This window comes from Notolabrus celidotus, chromosome 5, assembly GCF_009762535.1.
Source record: "Notolabrus celidotus isolate fNotCel1 chromosome 5, fNotCel1.pri, whole genome shotgun sequence".
NCBI lineage: Eukaryota > Metazoa > Chordata > Actinopteri > Labriformes > Labridae > Notolabrus > Notolabrus celidotus.
The window spans coordinates 23,584,344-23,601,333 of record NC_048276.1 but is presented as its reverse complement, the minus strand read 5'-3'; the positions used below and the strand labels follow the sequence as shown (position 1 = coordinate 23,601,333).

At 40.5% G+C, this 16,990-nt stretch overlaps 1 protein-coding gene across 1 annotated transcript in view; it reads right to left on the bottom strand.

Moving 5' to 3' along the window:
* Positions 1-6,318: 6,318 nt before the first annotated feature.
* The window catches only part of sptbn4a (spectrin, beta, non-erythrocytic 4a), a 36,665-nt gene continuing 25,993 nt past the window's right edge, over positions 6,319-16,990 (bottom strand). The window contains exons 10-19 of the mRNA XM_034682860.1: positions 16,707-16,948; positions 15,047-15,185; positions 14,825-14,909; positions 14,356-14,567; positions 11,624-13,038; positions 11,415-11,475; positions 11,060-11,328; positions 9,028-9,198; positions 8,852-8,894; positions 6,319-6,655 (exon numbers count right to left, since the gene is read on the bottom strand). Of these exons, the coding sequence (XP_034538751.1) occupies positions 6,356-6,655; positions 8,852-8,894; positions 9,028-9,198; positions 11,060-11,328; positions 11,415-11,475; positions 11,624-13,038; positions 14,356-14,567; positions 14,825-14,909; positions 15,047-15,185; positions 16,707-16,948 (2,937 nt within the window). The 3' untranslated portion in view covers positions 6,319-6,355. The remainder of the gene's footprint in view (positions 6,656-8,851; positions 8,895-9,027; positions 9,199-11,059; positions 11,329-11,414; positions 11,476-11,623; positions 13,039-14,355; positions 14,568-14,824; positions 14,910-15,046; positions 15,186-16,706; positions 16,949-16,990) is intronic.

Here is a 16,990-nt window from a genome sequence, read left to right as displayed (position 1 = left end):
TTCAAATTTAGTTACAGTAACATCCACTGTTATAAAATGTTATTGTATTTCTCATCAAAACAATGTTTGCAGAGTAAAAATAGATACCTTGATAATATAAACATTAAGTCTATTTTTCGGAAAGTTACATTTAATTCCATTTTGTACATAATAGGGTGCATGGTTAGAAGTGAACATTTTTTTCTGTGTTTATCTCTCTACTTTTGAAAGTACACACTTGAAAAAGCAGAAGGAAAGTATTATATGAAGTTAGGAAGACCTACACAATGGGGTTCTAAGCGGCTGAGTATGAATAAATGTATTATTTTAATAAAAAGTCTATGGTCTGAGCACTCCAAATGCATGCTGCAGTAATAGGGTTAAAAACAAGTTATGATTTCCTTCAGTGATGGGGGTTGGGATGGTGAGCTTAGTCTTTATTACTATCATCATATTTGTTTTTATGACTTATATTTAAATGTCAATTACAGATGTGTTTTAGAAAGCTCTGTTTTTCTTTCAGACAGGGAGCCATTGAACAAAGTTTATAGGTCTTTATTTCAATAAAATTTGCAAGCCTGAGACTCAGAGCACCATTATGAAAGCCTTTGAGGTTCCAGCCCTGACCGTGATATTAGAGGAAATTGATCTTCTTAATTTTTTTTAAACTGGCTAAAAAGTTTTCTCCACGATTTAAGAAAGTTTCTCATATTGTAGAAGTTATTGAATGGCTTAAATCCCAACAGTTTATCTGAAGCTTCTATAGATTCCTCTTCGCTTGCAAAGGGTTACTGACTTAAAATAACTCTGTATAAACTTGTGAATTGGGGTTATAAACATGCACAAGGGGAAAAAGACAACAACAAAATCAACAACTGAACAGACTTAATGAGACAGTATCAAAGGGATATTTCCACTGACAGATACTGGCAGAAGTTATACAGTTTAATGAACATAATCATGTTTGTAGTATTAAAGTTTTTAGACAGTGTACAGTAGTTTGGGTGTTGGTTTAGCCCAGTAGTTAGAGCCAAACAGCAACCTCCAGTGTTGAAAAAGAAGCCCAAGAAGAAGTGGTAAAAGCTGCACTGCAGTTCTTTGAGTGTCCACTTGAGGCTGGCTGCAAAAGCCAAGAGCGCCTACACAAAAATTCCTACATCAGAATTAAACATGTTTACAGCCTTTTTCATAAAATAGTTTTGATTTTAGAATTATTTTTTTTATCCCTATGTGCTGTACTGAACTCATCGGAAGATATTGAGACTCAGGGCCTGATTCACTGATGGATTGTGCAGCTTTTGTGCCTGCTGAACGTGAGCAAACAGAGCTACAGAACTTAACATTTTGTACCATTAGAGCAATCTGCTTTGTGAATTTGAGAAGGGGCAGATAGCTGGGGCCAATGATGCGTAATTCATCCTGCCATCATCTTGACCGCTTATCCCGTTAGGGGTCACGGGGGGCTGGAGCATATCCCAGCTGGCTTTGGGCGGAAGGCAAGGTAACTTCAGAGAGACAGACAACCATTCACACACACACTCACACCTACGGGCAATTTAGAGTGATCAATCAACCTGGTAAGCATGTTTTTGGACTGTGGGAGGAAGCCGGAGTACTCGGAGAGAACCCACGCATGCACGGGGAGAACATGCAAACTCCACACAGAAAGGCACCTGCCCGGCCGGGTATTCAAACCAGGAACCTTCTAGCTGTGAGGCAACAGCGCTACCCACTGCACCACCGTGCAGCCCTGATGTGTAATTGGGTGTGCTATTAATGGCTGCAATCCATTCTCAGAGAATCCCCTCCTATGAGTTGTGTGTAAATGGGCATAAGGGCGCGGTCAAGTTGACTTACAGACGGATGTAATGTAGCTGTTAAGGCCTGACTTAGTTCCACCTCTTTGTTTCCTTTTAGGTTGACCTACAGTTAGGTTGAGTCAGAATTTTGAAAATGGGGACTTGCATCATCCATATCTTCAGAAACCAATGGGTGACATTACTGAGACTATGTCCATTTTATAAGGTTGATGGTTGGAATGTGTGTCACATGTACAGACACCCAGTCTTTGACCCAGAAGCACTTGAATTGGCTTGAACCCTCTTCCCTTGGCTTTACATTGCCCCACTGTCTCCCCATGTACCCAACACTTTCCATTTTCTATTAATGCATCTTTAAAAGTGTGCATTTGAGCAGAGAACGTGTTAAAAGTCTGTTTTTTGGTGTTTGTGTGTGTGTGACCAGCATGTGTCCACATCAATTTCACGTCAAGTTTGCATTAGCAGGTTTGGAGGTTTATTTAATGTCATAGCAGCAAGTTGTAATGTAAAGTAACAAAGACATACACACTTGTAAGACCATCAATGAAGGAAACAAAGTTTGCACAATATTTTTTTCTTCAGTCACGGTTTATGCTGCCTATTGAATTCTGACTGTTACTGTTATAACATAGTGGAAAAATTTTCCCCCTTTGTGTTTCATAAAAGTGATGGTAAGCAAACAGTTAAAACGCACATGGTGATGCGGGCTAAATATCTGCCATGAGCGATGAATCAGAACAATTACAGCCACATGAAAATACTACAGCTATTTCAGTGAAAAAAATGTGTATTGCAATGACAGGCTCACTGTCAGACGTTACTCAAGATTCAACATCCAATTGTTCTTTCTCTCCTCTGAACCCCTGTTTCAGCAATCTGCATGACATGGCACTTATGTAAAAACAAACAGTGACTGACAAAATGAGAATAACATTCACATCATTACATAGCTTATCTATTCTCATTCAGCTCATTGAAGGCTGCAGTGATACAGACAGATACAGAAACACTGTCACTACAATCCTCAAGTCAGTGAATTCAAATACGGCTGCATCTGAGTGAAACTTTGGGTGTTTTATAGAAAGGAAGACTCTCTCTTTGTCTTTTTTTTTTTTTTTGTACATATTAGAGGCGCAATTTGGAAGGATGGAAGGGGCAAAAAGTACATTTGAAGAAAGTCTCAGCTGCTGTCTGTGCAGCTTGTGTTTGTCCACCTCTTTGTCTGTCCCGTTTGTGACTTAATCTACAGAAGCCCTGAGTGGCAAGATTGAAAACTATTTCTGTTGACATGTTTTCTGTCTTTTATCTTATCCATACTTTAAAACCTAAGAAAATGTTTGTGCCTGCATATTCTTTTTAAGTTCTTTAGTGGTTGTGACCATGAAAAAGTTACAAAAAAGAGTAAGTGCATAAATATGAATACTGTGTAATTTTGTAAGTCCTCTTTTTCCATCTGAGAAAAATGTTCAAGCAGAACTTTTTTTTTGTAGAAGATAAGGCTCCCTTGTAATGGTGTGTTTGCACGGCAAAAATACAAGCCGAAAATAAGACCTAACTTTATTGTAATGAGTAAATAAAATGACAATGGTGTAAGCTAAATTTACCAAAGTTTTTTGGATGCTAGTTTTGAGTTATAGCAGTGTAGACATAAAGTAAAGTGGTTTAATGTGCACCATGTACAGAGGCTACAGCCCTCAGAGTGGGGGCCCTTTACTTCATGTCATCCCCAACTCTCTCACAAGTGTTTCCTACTCTATCCACTGTCCCATACTCAATAATGCTTAAGAAATGGTCTCAAAAAAAAAAGCGAAGCTGAAATTGTGATGTGTTATCCGGATGAGTTGGCATTATTAAACGTAATTATTTGTGTTTCACAGCAAACCCATAAATATTTGAGACATGTCAAGGAACTAATCACAATCTTGTTTAAGTTCATTATTAAGACAACGCTTAGTTCACTGCCGACTCCAGGAACAGTCTCCATTCATTTCAGCTCAACCTGGAGCACTATTTATCAGATTAGCACCAACTATCAGGGTGTGTTTTAGCTTTGCATCTCCTGTTCTTCTTTTTACGGTGTATGACTTTTTGATTGGATTTGTGTTCAAGTCACAGGTTGGCTGGAATCTTACGTACGACAGCAGTTTGAAGCAGAACTAAACTTCAGCTTTTACTGCGATTTGATTTCACTACCCACAAATGAAATAAACACATTGTTCAAATGTCCTCGCTTAAGTTGAATTTTTTCAACTAACATGCATCATTTCCTTGCACAAAAAAAAGCTTCCCTGGGTCTGAACACAGCTCCAGTTGACATAAAAGCCTCCCATCCTATTTAGAAAATGGATTGTGGTGCCCTTCAGCCTCTTGTGTCTAAATGTATATTAAACAAACAAACACTCTAGCAAATATGACTAAATGAAGACAATTTTTCCAAACTGGCTAACTTTTTTCTTGCATGTTTCACAGATGAAAAAAAAGGCAGTTTATCCTGGTGAATCGCTCTCACCAGAAAGTTAGAAAATAATTTAGATCTTAGATTTTTTTTTCTCACTTGCCTCTCAGGGCTTCCATAGAATTTGCCACTTTTACTCACATTAATTGTCCCAGTACTGAAAAAGATCTGACATAAATGACAAACAATAAGCAGACTAATAATGCCTGTTCGTCTCTGTGATCACAGTATACTGTACGTCACTTTAGTCACCAGTTAGTTAGATTCTCCAGGGCGGCCTGCACTTAACTGCCCGGGCTATAGTAGATTTTTTCTGGTCTGTAATATATAAATTTAGCACACCTCTCACAGACACACAGACTACTCAATCAGCTATTATTACAAGTTTCTTATTGGGGCTGCGGGGCAACTCCTGACTCTGATATGAATAAATATAGGCTTATAAAAATACAACAAGCATACCTACAGTATGTCCTGCTGCTCTTCCCTGGTAAAAGGTGTTTCATACAACTAGATACTGGTGTGCGTATATACACTATGATATTTAATAGTGACTCCTAATTTGCATATTTTTCGTTTAAATGTAATAAACATTAATATATCAGAGTGATGATTGTTTTTATTTGTGGATTAATACAAATGTTTTAATTTTACCCATTTCAGTTCAGAGTATTGTTTTTATTAGAGCACAGGATTTATTGGTATACATACAAAGATAGGTATATACAATTCATGACTTGAATCATGACAGTTTTACATTTAACTTGCCTTTGATGGAGAGGTTTCCAATCAGTCTGAACTTAAAAACACACAGGGTACAGAGAGCTTGAACTCCCAGTGAACTGCTTCAGGGTTTTTACAATTTTGGGCACCACAAACTGGGTGGTGATTGAACATTTCAGAGCTGGAGTCAGTACATTCTGTGGAAAAGAAATCGCAGTAATACAGTACAAACAGCAGAGGGGCCATTTGGCTTCTTAATTCATGTTACAGATCAAGCCCCCCCAAAAAAGACACCACACCTTTTCTTCTCATGCTTACTGTGGAAAGAAGACACTCTTATTTTGTCACGCTTACATCTGGACTTTCTCCCCACTCACATTAAATTATTGCAATTCCAAAAACCGCCCAAATTATTTCAAGAAAAAAAAAATATAGGCAAGTTTAACAGGTGCACTAATAGACTATTCCATGCAATGTTCTGATTTTTGTCATGTATACAAAGGCATTGTGTCACATAGGCTTAGTGTCACTTTGAACACACCTCAGGTTAGAATTTGAATGAACGCTCTTTTCTTGACATGACTTGTTGTGGACAAATAATAATTATATTAAAAACAGAAAAGAAAGAGTAGAAATGTGTTTCATTGACACCAATGAAGTCAGGTGGGTAACACCAGCATTCCTTTATATTAAGATGATTCAAAGCTAGCCGTGTGATGGGATTAAATGTCTTTATGATTAGTATACAGATGTGTCAAGTGTCTAAGGTGCACAACTGCCTGGAGTAAGCTTACGTGGAGGTGACAAATCATAGAGTTCACATTTGCAATTATTTCTGTTTCCCTTTTCTCTCTTTAACAAAGAGAAGAAATAAAAAAGTATATTGCTTCAAAAAACATTTTTTCCTTGTTTTTTTTTGTAGTATTGTGAAACATTTCATTCACCACTTCTCTGGTTTTTGTCTAGCTAGACAGAGCATTACATTATCAGTCAAAGATACATACAGAAAGATGCTGTGAATCCAAGAGATTGAACGATCGACGATGGGACGTGACAGTGGCTAATTCCTGGGATCACTTGCTGGAGTCTGTCTGTTTTTGTGTCTGTCTGTCTGATCCCACCTCCTCTCCACCAGCAGGTGGCACAATGCAAGCACTGATGTATTGCCTGGGTGAGGGGGAGGGGCTGAGAGGTTAGTCTGTCACAGTCACAACAAGTCAGTCCAAGGACCATCAGGGGTCTCAGTGTGTTCCAGCTCTGTGACTGAGGGTCTGCAAATCTAGCTGCACATGCTCTCCATCCATCCCTCCCTCCCTCCCACCCACCACCTCCTACGCCTTTAGTCAGTGAGTAATGTTAAAACACAAAGGGGGGCTCCTCATTTGCTCTTTCCAGACGTGCTGGAGCCCCCCGCCCCGCCCTCCAATTTGTCGGCGATTTCTGACGTGTCTAACTTCTCCGAGCCGTCCCCTTTCTCTGACCTCTCTTTCTCAGACCTCTCCTCCCCCTCGGCAAGCTCGGACCTCTCTGACCTGGCATCCGCGTCCCCCTCCGACTTCTCTTTCCTCTCAGAGTGGTCGGGGTCCATGGACGAAGTGCCTGGCTTGTCCCAAATGGCCATGGCTTCGTACTCATCTATACAGGTGGTGATGTTTGAAGTCCAGGCCTTCATGTCCTCCTGCAGAGACCAGAACAAGAAAAACATTTGTATCTTTCTCCCAAGTATCAACTCTATCTTTGCACGTTAATCTTGTTGCAGATTAAAACTTCTAGATTTCAATGGATAGACAAATCCGATTCAAACAGTTCAAACTGATTAACATTGAGACGTCAGTTTTGCAGTGTGTGTGTGTGTGTGTGTGTGTGTGTGTGTGTGTTCTCCCTCCCTGTCTGCGGTTGTTGCTGTTGTGTGTTCAAGCAGAAACCTCAGGTGATGAAAAATGGAAGCCAATGAGTAAGTGCTAAATCTGCAGTTCCTTGAGTGTCCACTTGGGGCTTGCTTCAGAGAGTGTGAAAGTGTCAGCCATGATAAGCGCTGTTTGAGGTCTCTAAATGACAAGGAAAGGAGCTTCATTGCTTCCTTTTATATCTCCTTTAGGATACACACGACCATCCTTCCAAGGAGGGAGGAAAAAATAACCAATGATTCCTTGCTTCAACTAACTTTAAAATGATAGACCTCACGGCATGACAACCAGTGATCAACGTGACCGCAGTGGACCAGATAGGCATCAATTAAATATTTATTTTCATTCAATCAAACTTGTAGAAATATGGACGTTTTAGTGTGTTAAAGTCTAACACTGTTTTGTTCTGTATTTTCATGTTGTGTATTTCAGTTATCAGTTATTATTCCCTGTGTTTCATGTCTTGTATTCTTGTATTCCTTGTGCATGTATTTTCACTTGAGTTTCTAAGTTCAGTCTCAGTGTTTCCTGTTTTATTTTGGATTACTTGTGCCCTGTGTGTCTGATTTATTTTTACTTCCTGCCCTTGTGTGCTTCCCTCCTGTTTGATTACACTCATTAGATTCACCTGTCTTGTGGCACACCTGTGTTGATTACCCTTGGTGTGTTAAGTTTCTCTGTTTCCCCTCTCCTTATGTCAGTACATTGAGTCTTCCTGTGTTCCTTGTGCTGTCTAGTTTTTCCTGTGGATTTTGTTATAAGTAAGTTTTTGTGTATCTCATTTTTTTTGTTTATTAAACCATTTTACTTAAGACTGCATTTTAGGTCCTCCCCTTTTATTTAAGTATAATACGTGACAGAAAGACACATTAACCTGTCAAGTTTAGAAATAATTCACATTTAAAAAAATTATATGCCAAAATTAAAGACTTTATTGTTCCTAATGAGTAAATATGGTCTCCAATGAAGCAAACAAAAGTTTCTTGAGACAAGATCTAATACTTATTTTGAGAAACATATCCAAAATTGTTTGTTTTTGCTGCTTTTTTACTTATGAACTTACTTGAAATCAGATTTATTTCTGCTTTTGTTAGGTGAAATAAGATATGCCTTGAAGTTACAAGAATAAACTTGGTAAAGTTTGAGTTCTTTTGCACAGTGCAGTTGGTGCAGGTTCTTGCAAGACCTGTATCTCAGTGCTTTCTTTGCTACAAGCTTATTGGTTCCTACGGAGGGAGGGAGCATTACAAAGGCTTGTAAATGACACTTTGGCTATCTTCGAAACAGCCTGCTAAATACTACCTACTAATGTAGTAGGTACTGCCTACTACGTACTGCATTTGAATTTAGTATGCAGTCTGACTGTTCTGTTTGATCTGTGTTGCAGTACGCTGAGCCAGACGTCACTGGATTTCCGGTTTCGGAATGCAGAAGTAAACATCGGCCAAGTTGATAGAGAAACTGCTTCTTTAGCATCACTTATGATCTAAAAAGTTAAGAAGTGGTTTATATGGAATTTAATAATTTTCACAGCCACTAAAAACTGAGTTCCGCCACCAAAATAGAAGAGAAAATAAAAAGCGGAACGAGCGCTGTGCATTGTGGGAAACAGTACGAGAGTCAGACTGGTCCGATGCATACTGTTAAATTTTCCCCAATCAGTAGACATCCGGGGAGTTTTGGCATACTGCAGATTTTGCTCTTATTCACATACTACTTACTACATACTGAATTTTGGCCAAATCAGTACATACTGCTAGGATAAAAGGCAGTTTTGAAAACGGTTCCTTGCTAATGTTACTCTAACAGGGGTAAGTAGTACATTTAAATCTGTTGATTATATAGATATAAATTTAATCCCCAGGCTCCTTTTAAATGGCTCATATCTGCACAGACCTACATGAAGGTATCTTTAATAGTGTCTTAATATATTAAGTCTAACAAGTATTAAATTCAAATGTTCTTACCTCATCTTTTGCATGGAACGCAAAGTTGTTTCCATCATTTAATCTGTTTCAGAGAAAATCAACAGGGAGTATTAGTTTCTCTTATCCTCTTATCCTATTTATCTCTCAAATCTGGATAAACACAGTATAAACAGTCAGTTTCTTCCAAAAATGCAAATGATGAAACATCTCCTTACTTAAGGATGAAGACATTTTTCTTCTTCTTGTATCCCATTGTAGGATCGAATGAGCAGATGCTGAGGTCAACCGAAGGCTCCTCGTTGTACGTTACGGTGTGGTTTCTAGCATCCTTGTAGAAGGTCAGCTTTCCATCTTTCAGAATACAGTATACGTTCACCCAGGACTTGCTGCAAAGTTAGAGCAACACATTGAACAGATTAAGATTCAACACATTTCTGGATATAAGTGGATCTGTCCTTTTTGTCAGGTTATTTACATGCACTTTTCTTCTATCAATTAAGTGGTTAAATATATCAGTAGGGAAACCAGGCTGCCTGTAAAAAACACCAAAACATAACTATGTTAAGCCCTATAGATACCTGTTGGCCTTCACCTTATTTACACCTAGTTAGAGTTGTCACAATATCAGACAATACAATATCGTATCAAAACATGAGCTCATGGACATCAAAACTGATTAATTTAGTTCTTTTAGATTTTTGACCTGCAAATTGTGCTTATCACAGACACAGACTGTGATCACAGACTGATCACAGACCAACATTTGTCATACTGTTAGTAGTAATAAAAGGCAAAATATTCCCAATTATTCCCAATTACTCAATTATGTGGCAAAGTGGGGAGACTATTTGAAATATATTGGTAATGGGAATTGAGCTTGAACTAAGGCACACATACTGTATAGTAGTGTACTGCTTCTATTACATGGGGTGGATCATGGTGTATTTTTTATTTTTTTCTTATTGCGGTTGTTCTTTTAATCTATGTTCAACTGTGGGTTTTGGTTTCAATTATTATTAGTTAAAAGTGTTTATTTTAATCTATCTGTTCATTTATATTCTTCTTATTTTATTTATATATTGTTTCATGTAAAAAAAAAAAGAGATATTCGATTTTCACCCAAATGTGATAAGTCTTATGTAAAAATCAATAAAATACTAATTATAAAAAAAAAAAAAGGAAATATTCCCTCTTAGTTATCATTCATGATCCAGAAAAAGTGTTTGGTGCTGTGTGTGTCTGCACAACGTGTGCTCTCTGTGTTTTCAAATGTTCTTATTTTGGACATTTTATGGGCGTCTGCTTTAGTAAAGTGGTTTTGAGCACAGAGCCAACAGTCCAAAAGTTGGCATCACTGTCTCTCTCTTCTGCTCTCTGTCTTAAACAGACATAAACGTTACGTGGGCATCTTTGAGACGGAGGAAGGGAAGATAAAAAAAAAAAAAGGCAGAACTGCAAATGAGAACAGTGAGCAATGTAGAGTCTGTGACAGAGGGTGGAGCAGAGAGACACATAGCAGACAAGAAGAAGAGCAACTTCAACAGCAAACAAACTAAATCCTGCACCTTCATGTGCATCATGCGGCGACGTGGACATGTTTTGAAGATTTGTGGAGCGTGAAAAATCTTACAACAACTTTTCATTGCTTAGTCTCCTTTACCAACACTCTTTCTTTTTTATTTTCTCTCTGTCGAATAACAGCACAGCTGCCATCTGTCTCTCTCTATGCCACTATTTGCAGGTCAAAAACATGACTGAAGATCTGCTTTTTCCATAGGCTTTGGTGCTTTTCAATACTACCAATGGTAAAAATAAAAAATGTTGTGTTGTTTTAAAGGACAGGGTATTGAAAAGTTCTCAAAATGTTGGACGACCCTACGCATAACGCTCTGACTCAGCAGCCAAGGTGGGAGGCTGAAAAGCTCTCATAATATAGTGATCTAGCTTTTGAGTTGTAAACAAAGGATAACCATCAACATTTCAGGGTTGAATGCAAGTGTTAGCTGCTGTTTAACAGTGGGGAATGTAGTGATCAAATAGGTTGTTCATCCAGACATTCACTGTTCACTTTATTTTCAGTCAAACACACTGTTTTTACACTTTTTCTCTTGTGTTATGTCTTTGAAAGGCTAGGATTAGTCAGTCAACTCCAATAAAGATAGAGTATCTCTCATTGCACCCCAAACACACACTGCTTTACTGCTAAACATTTTCTGCTTACACCATGTCTGTTTTGATGTGCTGTACCTGTTTGGACTCCTCTGCTGAGCTTCAAGGTCAGAGGTGGTCGCCTTTTTGCGGTAGAGGAAACCTTCATTTTGGGCAGTGTGTGAAGGTGGCTGTGGGGTTGTTGGGGCACCAGTAGCAGGAGCTGAGCGAGAACGTCTCGTCTCCTCGGGCTCTTTTGGACGAGGCCTCCTCCTTGGTTTGGGTCTGTCTCTGGCACGAGGACGTCCGTCAAAACGAGTCACGGGTGCAGAGAGGCTGCTAGGAGGGCGGTAAGGCTCTCCTCGTGCCTGGGGAAGCAGAGAAATAGAGAGCGTAAGACAGGAAAAATTAACTAACAGTACTATAGTGCTACATTGTATGTTCGGTAACTCACAGTTGCTGCTTCTCTCTCCTGGACCTGTTCTACAATCTCTGCCATAGTCGATCTCTTGTCCCTGCATTTGCAACAGACATGAGTCACCCAAACAGTCAACACATCATTACATGACCTTAAAAATCATTAGGATCACACTGGATGCAGCTGACGAGGCAAACTGAGTGCCAAATTTTGTGAAACTGTCACAGCACGACTCATTCACATACCCTGAGCGCTTGTCGGAGCCCTCCTTGGCCGAGCCCTCCAGGTCACTCGAGTCCTGCCTCTGCAGCCTCTGCTTGCTGCTCCCCTCCTGTTCGCTGGATGACTGCCTCTCCAGGCGCCTGCGGTAGCGCTCCTGACGCACAATCAGTGGTAGCTCGTTTAGCCTGGCCTGGATCTCCTGCTCGCTGGAGGTCTGTCTACCCAGCTTGTACTCTCTCTCTCGCCTCAGATGGTCCATCTGAGGATCAGAGCGACTTCCACGAGGATCTCTCTGGAGCCGACCGTGGAGCAGCTCCAACCCTGATTCCGGACCCATGTCAGCCATTGGGATGTCCCCGTACTGTTCCCGCTGCACTCTGCTAGCCTCCAGAAGGGGGTTCACTGCCTTGTGAATGTGGTTAATCCTGGGCTGCATGAAGTCAGCCTTCAGGTGCTGCCAAGCATACGCCATCTTAGGGTCCATGATGCCGCCACTCTGCGCCAGGAATCCAGAGCTGCCCAGACTTCCACTGCTGTAATGATTTTGTGCCAGGAAGCCCGAGCTACCCATTCCCCCGCTGCTCTGAAAATTCTGCGCTATGTATCCAGAACTCACCATGTTAGGCGGTTGTGCCAAATACCCAGAACTCCCCATGTTGGGCTGCTGTGCCAAATACCCAGAACTTCCCAAGTTAGGCTGTTGTGCCAAATACCCAGAGCTTCCCATATTGGGTTGCTGTGCCAAATACCCAGAGCTACCCATATTAGGCTGTTGTGCCAAATATCCTGTACTCCCTAAATTAGGCTGCTGTCCTAAATACCCAGAACCTCCCATGTTTTGTGTTTGGGCCAAATATCCAGAACTGCCCGTATTCTGTTGAGGCAGATACCCTGGGCTTCCCATCCCTCCGCTGCTCGGCTGCTGAGCTAGGTTACCTGAGCTTCCTAACCTGCCACTGCTGAGATGGTTCTGAATTCCACCCCCAGACCCGGTATTCAGTCCAAAGTACCCAGAGCTCTCTGCACTGCCGACAGTTTGATGGTTTATCCCAAGGTAAGTAGAAGTGTCTGCTCCAGCGCTGTGGGAGGTCATCGCTGAGAAACCCGAGTCACTTCCAGCTCCGACCCCAGGGTGGTTCATTCCAAGGTACGAGGAGCCGACCAGCTTCCCACAGCCCTGCTGCTCCAGCGCGTGGTAGCCTGATCCATTCAGGACAGGGTTGTAAGCGCCCAAGGACAATCTCTGGGTTGCAGGAGTGGCACCCAGATCCAGACTGGTCTGCAAAGGTTTGGTTTCTAACTGTCCGTGTACCGTGTGCCTCAAGAAAGACGAGGTAGCACTGGTCGAGGAAACACTGGGAGTCAGACAAGATAATGGGAACATCCTTCGACTGGAGAGAGGTGTTGTCTTTTTCTCCTCTTCTTTTTTCTTCTCGGCCTAAAAAGAGAGGCAACTTTACGACTAATACCTCTACGGTTAGACAATTATCCCTTTGATGCATGAGTTATGTAAATAAAGTTAATTCAGATTTATTTTGTTCCTTACTTTGAAAAAAATAAAAACTTAAGCCCATGAATTCAGATATTAATATCTGTTATTGGCCCAAACATTATATGACCCTGATTATGAGACGGTCCCCCTTTTTAAAGACCATGTTTTAGAAAAAGACTCTTTGAAGACCAAATCTTTTTTTTATGAAGCAAAATACATTTTACTGAAAAATATGATGAAACAAGCTCATTAAATAAAACAAGGTAGGTTGATTTAACACTTTTAAAATCAGATCATGTTTTCAATGTCTTTTAAAATTAAGTTGATTCATTTAATATGTTTGTGTGTCTAACTGAAAGCATGTTATTGATATTAAATAAAATAATAATTTTAATAACCTGTGGTCTATTGGATGGATGATGGTTCTTTGATCCATTTTTCAGTAACATACACATATGCACATTTTAAGATTGTGCTCGCCATCTTCTGACACTATATCTTTTGGTTGTTTGACGGTTTTTTAATGTCATTGCAGCATTCAAAACATATTTTTTGAAGATAGACATCACTTTTGAGTGCTACTTTGCTAGGGTCACTATGTTGCTTCATACTCAGCAGTGAGTGACGTCTGGCCTCAGTCATGAGGGGTCCACTCTCTTTACAGATAAGTGTGGCCTTCACCTGTCCGCCTATTGTAAGAGGATCCAACTTTTTTCACATGTATCTATTCCTTTCCCATTTCCTCACATCAAAGCTAATTTTTTTAACATGTTCTTTAAATAATTTATGAAGACGTATCTCCTTTTCTCTCCACCATTTTGATTTGGTTTCTAATCAACAAAACCTACTCATATTATTTAGAGACGATGCTTTGTGTGTTAGATTTGTGTTTTTGGGGCATGATACTACAAAGTAAGCGGTTCAGAATGTCTTCCAAATAGGTAGTGAACACCATGCATCAAAGGGTTAAAACCACAAATCAAAGTGGGGTCTTCCATGATGTTATCAAGAGCAGCAGTTTTTGTTCAGTGATTTGCCTGCTCAATGATGAGGCGTGAGGGCGTATGGGTGCAGTGATTGAGAGAAAACCACATGCAAAAAAAATCATGAGACAGATTTGATCCCGTTATGGTGCAAACTCATGGCATGCGCACATGCCTGCTAAGCAAACACAACCACTCAAGGTCACATCTTTTTTTCTGTAGCAGCATTAAATTGTGACTCCACTGAACTGATTAAACATTTATCTTCAGTCAAGCTTACTGCGGAAAGCTGGCGGAGAGAGCTGAAGCGTTCTTTCCAGGTTACAGCAGCCTTGCGGAAGGCCTCGTGGCGAAGGATGAGCTGCTCAACCTCGTCTGTTTGGGCCCGGGCCTCGCCTGCCTCCGGCTCCCTGGAGGTGATCAGCGGCTCCTTGGCCTTGAGCCAGGCCTCCGCCTTCACTGTCTCCTGTGCAAACTGGAAGTGTTCCTGCTCTGGAGGTGACAGCAGACCAACAGCACGTTTACCATCACAACGTATTGGATGCAGAAAACCAAAGATCTTTGTTTTTAAACTTTCTTGAGCACATTATGGAGATATTCCTGCTTTAGATCATAGATTAAATGTGTAAATTCTAATTTCAGGCAGGTTTAGCTTCTATGATAGCTCCAAACAGCTCAAAAGGAGACTTATTTATAAATCCTAATAGCATGACAAAGTTGAAAAAAATCCTTGAGTTTGAGGTACTCACTGCGCAGTAACCTCTCCTGGTGTCTGTCCCATTTTTCTATGAGATCCTTCTGCTTGGCCAGAAGGCTGTCCAGCTTCTCTTGTATCTGTGGTGACAAACAGATTGCAGCCATGACCACAACAACATACTGCAGCATATTAATCAAGTTGTGTGTAAGGGTTTTATATATTCATTGTGGTTGAAGGGATGGTCAGTCAGTCACATGCTGTTTGTAAGCCTGACCTCCTCTGATGCAGGGTTTCCCGCAGCGATCAGGATCTTGCCGAGATCCGCGCACTGCTGGATGGTCTTGCTGCGGCCGTCGATTTTGGCTTTCAGCTCCTGGTGTTGTCTCATCATCCCTTCCAGAGCAATCAAATCCCTGCAGAGCAATTGATTTTGAGATAAGATGAAGTAACAAATACTTACAGAAATCCTCTGGAGGGTAAAATATTTGCTGCATGATTCACAGGTAAACCAATTAACATCCTGTAAAGAAGTATTTGTGCTGAAAGGGTTAGTTATTGAATTATTTATTAATCCACTCCCATTTTGGTAAGTGGTGTGGTATAAGACATGTCAATGTCATTCTGTCAGCTGGTCTTAACTTTACTGTAAACTATCTGATGGATCGCCTTTAGAGCTTGACCCATGCGTGATTTGTCAGACTAATGTTGACAGTTGACCAGTATGACAGCCAATACATATAATCCTTTAGATGGAATGAAAATGGACCTCTTGTAAGTGTTATGTGCTCAATCTGTGCACGCATATGACTGTGCAAAGGTATTCTTGAGGCTGCCTTCTCAAAATGGAAGAACAAAATTATGAACCATTTATCAAAATATTGAAAATATTTGAGCTCCACCCTTCACTCCTTAATGTGCAACCCCATTCAGGCCACAAACAAAAATCAGTTTCTCTCTTTATCAGTCCCACAGTGCTGCGTGTACATGGACATGTCAAACAGCTGCGAGCTTATTGTTTAAAATGACAAATAACAGCAGTGACAATGGAGTCATTTTTAGTGCTTCATTACATAATATGAAAAACTGAATCACAGATGTCATGTGAAATTGGGTCAAGGTGACACAGCAGCCCTTTTTATACTTTACAGTAATGACATTCTGTCTGCAGGGACTGATCAAAACCACAGAGACGTTCAGTGAACACTGAGCAGTCCCTGCAGGATCTGGAGGGCTTTCTCTGAGACCATTACAGCCTGACGTCACCGCAGCTTTCTGAAAAAGATGTAATGCAAGTTTTGATGTTCTGTCATTGTTGACGTGCAACACATGACACATGAGCAACTGATGATAAAACTCCAATAAAAGACGTCTATAGGTTGAGCGAGCTGTTTGTGGTCGTCAAACCTGTCCATGTGGTTTTCCTTGTGACTCTTGTTCTCTGTGATTTTTGGATTTTTGTGTTTTTGATCATGAAGTAAGTTGTCTTTGTTTTTCCTATTAGGTCTTTTGTTTCATAAATTCTATTTTTGTTGTCTTTTCTTTTTCGTTTTGATCACACCATGAATACGTACATCATTTTTAAATGTGTTTAATCTTTTTTTCTTTAGTTGATTTGTTGGTAAAAAGCGGGAAAGTTGGGCTCGTTTCACCCTGTTGCGATGCTATCGACATAACCACCCGCTCACTTTACATTATCCCTTACATAAACGATACTGTCTGATGTTTGAACAACATTTTAGATCTAAGAGGCTCAAAGGTTTAAACATCCAAGAAATTAATTTGGTATGGGTCTAGGAGACTTTAGACGAAAGCATTTTGATCAATTTGAAGGTTTTATCCTTTGAACCTGGAACATGTGTTGTAGGCATTTGATTATCTGCACACAGAACATAAGAAAGACTAACAGTTAAATAACAACACTGTAGGTGTCTCACCTGGGCTCATCCCATCCTATCTGTCCCATGATGCCCTCCATCCACATCAGGTTCTCACGCACCACAGAGAAGAACTGCACCTTGTCGGTTACTGAGGTGACCTGGACACGGCTGGCCTCACAGGAGCTCAGCAGCTCCTTCCACGCCTCCATAACCTCCTGCTCCTTCACCATGATGGCCTCTGCTTTCTCTCCAGCGTAGATGGTCCTCAGCTGGGCCGCATTCTCCTGCAGCTGCCTCACCTGCACATAGGAGTTCAAGACATTATTAGTCAATTTTTATTT